At 42.8% G+C, this 9045-nt stretch overlaps 1 protein-coding gene across 1 annotated transcript in view; it reads left to right on the plus strand.

The window, feature by feature from the left end:
- CFAP58 (cilia and flagella associated protein 58) overlaps positions 1 to 4673 on the plus strand; it is a 68196-nt gene extending 63523 nt beyond the window's left edge. The window contains exon 19 of the mRNA XM_087766043.1: positions 3804 to 4673. Coding sequence (XP_087622169.1) covers positions 3804 to 3924 — 121 coding nt within the window. The 3' untranslated portion in view covers positions 3925 to 4673. The remainder of the gene's footprint in view (positions 1 to 3803) is intronic.
- Positions 4674 to 9045: the final 4372 nt, after the last annotated feature.

Here is a 9045-nt window from a genome sequence, read left to right on the forward strand (position 1 = left end):
AATGTGGTAGCTGTGACTGGTGACTATCCCCTTCTGGCGGCAGATATCATTGCCGATGGTTGCGGAGAAGAGCATTCCCCATCTGCTTCTTGTTCCCTTCCTACATCCAGATGGAGCAAAGTGAGCAATTCTCAAAGTCTGGCTTTGTCAGATGTCTTACCCTTTTGACAGTAGAGCCTAAGAACTTTCCTGTAGGTAGTTGTTGTCTCTCCTTAACCAATACCAGTTTGATGACACCTCCCTGCTACTCTCAGTCCACAACTGAGCATTCAGCTGCTCCTCTTGATGAAAAGAAAATGACTAGGATCTTAGTTGCCCAATTTCTGGCCCATTAAAGTGACCTAATTTGCAGAGGCTGAGAAATGAGACTATTCTAATAATGAATCTCCAAGCTGGAACACCAAAACTATTAGTCACTTCTGAAAATGGAAGTATTGGTCTTTCCTTTTAAAGAAAAGTTTCTTAGATTTCTGCAGTCAGATGACATGATCTGTTACCAAGTTTTTCTGTGTATTCCTTTTGTCTTTCCACCCCTTTCCATCCTCAGCTGGTCACTTCCTCATACACCAAAGCCAACAGTTCTCTACGTTGCTGAATATAATTCAAAGCTGCCTGTATCTATTTCTTCCTTAATCATATTTCAGCCAGCAAACAGTTTTGATGACTAAATTAGCAAAATAGTCAGTGATAAACAGTGACTTTTGTCCATCTGCAAATTGCATAATGTTACCTTAATGTTTGGAATTAGCAATAATTGTGCAGTGCTAATGGCCTTCCTGGAGCTTTAGGATCAATATATGAGGCTACCATAATGCCTGATAATCCATTTCCAGCAGCTAAGTATCCTCTTCACAATAGTTTTAATGTTTCCATTTTGGACCTTGGCATCATGTTTCTTTCTGTTCATCAGATGAGAAGAAATTCACCCATGTTTTGTGGTTATATCGTACCTAGAATTAATTCCTGTTGTAACTATTGAAAAAACCCAACTTGTTAGGGGCATAACTGCTTGTAAAACAAAAATATTGTGCGAGGTGATGGTAACTGAACTTGGGTCTGTTAATCATACACAGTGAATGGAATTTCGTGTTGCAAGTCAGTGCTGGACTCATTACACTGTTTATAGGTTCAGGGTAGATATGTACCATTAGTGCAGCTTGTCATGTTGCTGTTCGTGTGGGCCGGCATGGCTGTAGTCTGATAAGCATAGTGTCTTTGTGACATCCGTGTTTCGGGAGTACATTCAGATGCTGTTAACGGTGCTTCTGCAGGATGACAGCATCTCATTGCTCCCACCTCAGGCTTGGAAGCTACCGGCACTGTGCTGCCAGCCCTGACCTGCGCTTCTCTTGTCTTTGGGGCAGCTGAGAGGTGGCCAGGTGCTGAGCTTTGCTCTCCTCTGTCCCTTATTGTTTTGCTCCCCAGTCAAACCTGTAGGACTACACCCCGCTTTGAAGGATATGCACACCGCAGGGCATAACTGGGCATATCAATCCTGGATAACTGCAGCTTCTGTAATCTCTAGACTGCACTTTGTGTTGCCCAGCAGCAGTGCAAAGGAAACAACCTTGATGTGCAGCCTTCCTTCTCCAAACTGCCAACTGTGCGTGACGTCTTTTGCAATAGAGAGCCTGTTATGCAGCCAGATCCTTCCCCAAGGAGTCCTTCATCCCTGACATACAGCCATTCCATGTTGTTCCTGCCTCCGACTGGGCTGTACAGGCACTGTCTGGTGTGTAGATGCTAGCCAAAGAGCCAGGGTCATTTGATTCGCACAATCTCAGGTTGCTCTAAATCCCAGCTGACACAAAACCACTGACTTGATCTCTATCATGCTGGCTAATGTTAACATTGTGTCTGAAATAAATGTGGCTGGTTTTGCTAATAAAAAGAGGATCCGGTGAGGACAATAGCATTAATAGCATTATTGACTACCTTGGTATGAAAGAGAATTAATACTCTCAGATAACCTCACACAGAGGTATCATCTAAAGCTTTTATTGATTTGCACAAGACAGTTCTGGTTTTGTGATTTAAAGTCTTGATACTGAACTAATGCTGCTTTCCATGGGATGCTGAAGGAACATAATGAGTGACAACAGGAATTTAGCTTTGTTTTGTGTTCAAGCTGAAAATCCAATGTTTAAGATTTTGGTTGTGAATTTGAAATCCTCTTTCTCTGCTCTCTGATTCTGAATGTTGTCTTTCCCAGATGTCTTAGGCTTTCTTTTTCTCTCTCTTCCCATTCTCTCCTTGTGCTTCTTGCACCCTTTCTGCTTCACCACTTCTCCTAGTTGCTTCTAGCACCAGGGTTCCAATTTGTTCTTGATAAGGATCGGTGAGAAAATATGATGCTTAAATCCACACCAGAGACCTGATCTTGCAGTCCTATATATGTAAATAACTGCACTGAGGGATGTCAGTAGTAACTGGGAGCTTTTGCACGTGGCTGCTTACACATTAATTCTGCATAATATATTACAGTATTCGGCCGCATAGAATTTTCCATACTAATGAGCACATCTGTTGGCTGTCTCCATGGGAGCATGAAGAAAGAATGAGCATGGACTCTGGATCATTTTCTCTCCCCAAAGTTGGAAGCCTAGCAGTGAGACAGGATGAGCCACCTAAATATAGCATGTTAGCTTTTAGTGCTGTCAGCTGGCACATCCATTAGTGCTACATTGATAAAATTAAAGACAGTTATAAATGGTTTTCATGGTTAAGTTCATCTGTGCCATCTTTTGCCTATTCTCCCACCTCTATATGGGTTAAAGTTAGAAAAGGAAGCATAACTAGTCATCCTACAGGGTTTCTCTGAACTTCCTCCTCTGCTGACATAGTTATTTAGGGACAGAGAGACAAGTATTAACTCCAGGAAGTGTTTTCTTTTCTCTTACTGGGGACTGAGACAGGGTACTAATATGACAAGGCTAGATTTTGCAAAAGCATGGTTGCACTCATGTTTGTGTCTCAGTCTCAATGACTGTAAAATAAAAGTAATGGCACTGACCTTCTTTGTAAAGCCGTGAGACCTCTGCTGTTATGATAGATAAACTAATACTTCGTAAAGCTCCACTTGGTTAATTTTAAATATCTCAGGACCTTTCTCTGAAACCTCCAGGTATATCACAGTGAGTTTGAAATGCTGCCCTTCATAGTTGTTCTGCTGTGCTTACCTCCCCAACCTCCTGACTGGAACCTTGTTCCCTCCTTTAAAGGCCATCAAATTCAAGCCCTTCTGGATCCTCAGATGGAGCAACTTCCTGGGACTATCAGTGAACCCCCAGCACACTGTTAGTTTTCTGCAAATGTCACAGGCAGGGTAATTATCACTAGAACTTTGTTAAAATGTGAAGACACATAACACTATTTATTCATTAAAATTCAACAAAGAAAAAATCTCTCCTCATTGCGCCTTTGATGAATGTAGCTGTTTGTTTGAAAACAGGCATATACTTGCTAGAATGGGATGGTGATTAGAAATCTGAAGTCACGGAGCTCATGTACAAACTTGCCCTAATGAGGTGCTCTGACCATTTTGGGGAGTAGCACGAGGAGAGCTCATTTATTTCTAATTTTTAATAATTCAAAAAACCATCAGTAGGCTTGTAATTAGATCCAAACAGACACGTAGTCTTGGCGGTTTAGCCTAACAGGCTTTAATCAACAGTTTTTTAATGATCTCTTGATATGTGGTTGCATCAAAGAAACTTTGGAGGACACAGATTTCCTTAGTTTGTAAACATCACTGGGCTGCAGAATGAAATATGTATTTTCCTTTTCTTTGTTTCTATTTAAAGGGAGAAGGAGCGATTCTTGACTGACAAGGAACCTGAGTTTCCACGGCACAGGTCTGAGGTTCCTCGCTTCACCGGATGGGGCTTTGCTCTCAGCAGACCCCTTCCTAAAGTTACAGCTTAGGAATGGACTCATCTCATCGCCTTCCTGTTCCCAGTTTGTTGCTAAACTCTATTTGTGCTGTGTTGTTTGAAAAACTGTAATTTTAAAAGACATTCAGAATCAACTTTTCCCTCTGAAATCACTGTATTGCCTTCAGGAAAAGGCATTTTATAGTCGAAGTAATGTCGTTTTGGTTTACAAACTCTGGACCAAATCTGCCCATATGATGCCAGCAGAAACCTGCACTGGTGTAACTGAATAGCAGAGACCATGCAGATATTTCTTCTTCAATACTGTGTCTCTATTTAGCACTGTAATGCCACAAAATGCCTTTATATGTAGTTATTTCCCCTTTATCTACCTCTGTTGTAAGCACTCGTTCCATTTATCTTCTGACTCAAAGCACCTGAAAGAAATGAGCAAACAGAAAAGAAGAAAAATTAATAGGCTGATATTTCAAGCCCTACTGAGCAAATGCAAAATTAACAAGTCTTTACTTAGATGTACACATGTAGCAGTTCTTTGTGCAGGTAGTAAATAATAGGGTTTATGCAGTGTTTGCTACAGTTGTTAGTAAGATCAAGGAAGTTTGTGGCCACAATGTACATTATAAAGAATGTGATTCTGTTTACTCAGGTAGACACAAAGTGACATAATTATGTCTGTTCAACTGGGGAGACTGTACACACTGGCTGGGACATGCTGTTCTTCCACATAAATCCTTTCAAGCGATTCAAACTTGGACTGAAAACATGGCAAACTTTACTCTTTAATTTCTAGACATTTGGGCATTTTTGTAACTTTCAGAAATTGTTTTTGTAATACAGCAGGAGCCCTCCAACCTTTTCAGCCAAAAGAGATTTAATTACCATTCATTAACAAGTGAAATAACAAAGTCACGGCATGAGGTGCTGAAGTATAGAAAACTTTCAAGCTGTAAAATAAAATGTTTTGAAACTGATTTGTACACGGAAGCTTTTTCCCAGCCCGGGGGATGAAAATACTTGTCCAAAGAGATATGCTGATAAATATTTCACATGCACAAAAGAACCCTTTGCAAAGATTTTGTTCTTTCCTTTGGTGGAATACATAATTAAATATTAAAGCTACTGTGGGAAACTTTTAATGGAAGTGTTTAATTCAAAGGAATCAAGTTAAATACGACAGGGATCTACTTTGCTTTTACATTGGGGACCAGAACACTTAGTCATCAGATCCATTGTATTTTTCTTTTGTTCCCAAAATAGCTGTTATTGCTTTTTCACTGTCAAGTGCATTATGCTAAAATTATCATTTTAGGGCAGTCATGCTGTCTGAATCATGTCTTTTGTGTACCTGACGTGTCCTTATAGTTAGAATAATTGAGAATAACTGACATGGGCACTTGAGTTTGATGGGATCCCAAGCAGGTTTTACTGAAGATTTTAAATGCTGATATTTGTTAAGGTCCTGAGTATCCAGCCTGCAGCTGGACTCTGCTATGCTTGCTGATACTTGGAAGTAATTTGTACTGAAATAAATCATCAAAGTCACATTTATTAATTCACATGAATGAGGGAGGCACAGTTAGACTCCCAGAATACCACCACACTGTAGAGAAGCAACTTACTTATGACACTCTGAACTGTACAGCGTACCCCCTAACTTATCCAGAGGTAACCGAGGTCTGTGTACATCTTTCCCTCTGTTTGTTATCCGGGTTTAGGAGACAAGGTGCTGCAGTGGTCAGAGCAAAGGAAGGGGAGCCAAGCAGATGGAGTCTGTTCCCTAATTGCATATATTTTTATGAATGCACTAACAAACCAGATTCTTTTCCATCTTTAGATGTACTTAATAGTAGCTTGCATTGCACAGATTGGACTATTTTTAGGGCAAGAATCTCCATCCCTGAATGATTCTTGAACTGAGTTTTCCAGTTTCTAAAATGGGTGGGATAGTATTGGTCTAATGACTTGCAAAGGTGAATTCACTTATGTCTAAAAAGTGATTAGCCTTCTAGATTAAAAAAGCATAGAAGAGTGCAAAAAATTGTGAGTTTCTCATACATGTTCTTCCAGCCTGAAGGGCTGGGAAGTGAATACAGTAAATTCCATCTACAAAGTACACGAGCTTTTACTGTGTTCATCCACAGTTTCAGGCATCCAGATGTGAATGTGTTGGCTACTATCTCCAGTTTTATTGCATTATTTACTTACTACCTGGGAAACTAAATTCACAGTTTAATTTGGAAAAGAAGAAAAAAAAAAGGGCAAGAAAATACAGTCATCAAATTATTGCCAGTAACTTTCAGCATAATCAGGAATAGAATAACTGCAGCCAGCTTAATTTATAGTGCCAGAGAGTCAAAACCATTTCTGAGTTCATATAATAGAATGGATTAAAGCACACCAAATCCCTTCCCCCCCGGTCTATAAAAGTCAGGGAGCTTGAAAAATCGCTCTGGATGTCTGTGAACCCAGCTGATGCTGAGGTGCTTTTAGCGTTCAAGGATTTGGCTTGCACAGCAGGGGAAGGCAGAGCGTTAATGAGGGTATCATTTGTTCGGTTGCTTCTGCATTGTGAGCAGCAGCTCTGAAGTGCTTCTCCAAGTGTTGTTGCAGAATAATGTTAATTGAATTCCAGTCTATGCAAGACGTAAGCCTAGAAGTAGCAAGCAGATCTTTAACTTCTTGTTCCTGTAAAGATATGGGAAAAAATGGAGGTGAAGGGCTATGATCCATGGCACTTAAGTTAGAAGAAATCTTTCTTCACTTTAATTGGTTCAGATTGGAGTTGTAGTAGCTTGCACAGTAAATCTATCCTGGGGTCTTCTTCAAGGAGCAAAGTATGTAGTAGTGTTCATTTTCAGAGCTCTTGTAATATGTAGATAGCATTTTAAGTAACTTTCCGTCTAACTTAAGCTCTGATCTTGTCTGGCAGGTCTGTATTCAGTGTATTATACAAGCAGGACACAAACGAGACACTGTACACTGAACTATCAAGTTCAAAGGCAGGAGCATGACCCTTCTGGGATCACCTGCCAGCTACCAAAGACATGGCACAAGAATCCAGTCCTTAATTTACACTCGCTTTGTGAATTGAGAGCAGCAGGAGCACGTACTACACACCTGGTAAAATGTCCTGCTGCTGTAAATCTGGGAACCCTTTGAGTCCATAGCAGTGAAAAACAGGTCACAGCTCTGGCTTTGTTGTGTTGAGAGCTGCAAACTCCAGGGCAGGCTGGGGAGGCAGAAGGAAAGGCTGAGTACTTGGCACCCACAGACTTTTACCAGCACCCCAGAGCAGAGGCTTTGCTGTGCGTGGAGCAGCAGGTGCCGGGCCCTGGGGCACTAACGGGCCTTAAGGGCCCTGATCAGCTCCACCTGGGCCCAGTGGGCACCACTGAACAAGCTCAGCCCTGCAGGTGAGTTTCTTGTGGTCTCTTGTCCTTTTGGGAGCAGCTGGCTCTTGCTGCACCCTGACAGCAGAACATAAGAACAGCTTTAGTTCTATCTTCCAAGCACTTTCAAAGAGCAGTCTGCCACAGGATGGTAAGGAATGGATTGCACAGGAAAGGGGGCTGTGGGTGTTGAAAGCCCAGGTGAACCAGAGGAAAGGTTTCCCACCCAAATCTTGTGGACAAGGAACTGCTAAGGAGGGGTTCAGCTCTGTATCCCAGAGCACTGCCTGCAGGTGGGTTGCTAGCAACTGTGTGAGTCCACAGTGCCAGGTCTCAGGCTGCTGTTTCATATCCTTGTGTTAGGGTGAAACTGTTGCACCCTAAAGAAGGTGCAAGAAAGAGCAGAGAGAAATAGATCCTTGGCTTATTCCCTATCACCCATGTGAAGTTACCAGAGGGCAAATTTAGCAGAAGAGTAAAAAAGAGACGTTGGGCAGCAAAACCAGCACCTGCCATCTCTGAAACATTAATGGCTCTTCCTCAAAGTTAGCCCATCCCAACTATCTTTACCCAAATTAGAGTCTCTAAATCATGTACATTTGTATTTAAGCACTTTAGCAATTGAGCATTATTTTCCTAGCAGGTGGTTTAGCTGTTGTGCCATCTTCTCTAGCAGAGTGTATTTTTAGTGTGTTGCTAAAAGCAGGAGCTTGATTTTGATGCTCTTTCTGTTCCCTACTCGGGCACTTTTTAAGCAGCCCCACACAGATCAGCTACTTACACTGTTCAGCATACAGAAAGATGTCAGTATCTCATCCCATGGGCTTGCTTGAGGAGCCTCATTTTCCAAGGGGGAGGTGAAGCCGTGCCTGTGGCACGCAGGGGTGTGAGGGAGCAGGGCAGGATCTGTAGGACATGCTGCGTGTGGCTGCGGTCAAAGCAGCTGCCTGCTCTCTGCTCAGCCTTACTCTTCAGCTTGCTTTCTCCCTGGAGTACCTATGTAGGTTTATTGAACCCATATACTTTTTAATCCCTCTGTTGACCTCCGTGGGTTTATATACCTTATCCCAGGTGTATAGAGTCACCCAGACAGGTCAGTGTGAGCAAGGCTGTGGGAATGCAGCTCTGGGGCTGGAAGAGGCTCCAAACCTGCTGAGATCCTCCCCTGCCCTTTGCTGCCTCTCTGCTGGTGAGCGCAGGGTGCTGAGCGTTCTCTTGGGGCCTGCTCTGCCTTCAGCAACTGGGTCCTTGCAGGCAGCTGCAGGAGCAAGGCAGTTTGGAGGTGAAGCTGCAGTCTTGCCCTCAGTTCACCCTGATGTGAAGAGGCTGAGTAGGGGTCTCCAAATATTGAGCAACTGCTGTAATGTGGCCACCCCCAGGCTAGGTGCTACACTGTGGCTGTCTCATGATGCAGCTTGGGAGGTGGGTGTCCCCACTGGGCGCTAACTGGGTGGTGAGTGACCACAAGCAGGATGCCCAGGAGTGGAAGAGGCATTGATTTTTAGGGTAAAGGGGGTGTCATTGGAAGGAAGGAATCGAGTGTTAAACTCTGCAGACTGCTCTGAAACAAAGTTGAAGGTAAGCTTTGCTCTTGTGTTCTACCTTGGCTAGAAGCTGCATGTTTCTTAGGCTGTTGCATCTAATCACAGGGCTGGGATGTACACCATTTGGGTTGGCCTTCTGCAGGTTGGCTGCTGTCGGCCAAGCCTTTGGCAGTATGGGGGGGCACTTCCACAAAGATGGTTTTAACTTGGTTTTCAAGA

The sequence above is a fragment of the Nipponia nippon genome, unplaced genomic scaffold (assembly GCF_047370975.1).
Source record: "Nipponia nippon isolate SJK-2023a ecotype South Korea unplaced genomic scaffold, ASM4737097v1 scaffold_3, whole genome shotgun sequence".
NCBI lineage: Eukaryota > Metazoa > Chordata > Aves > Pelecaniformes > Threskiornithidae > Nipponia > Nipponia nippon.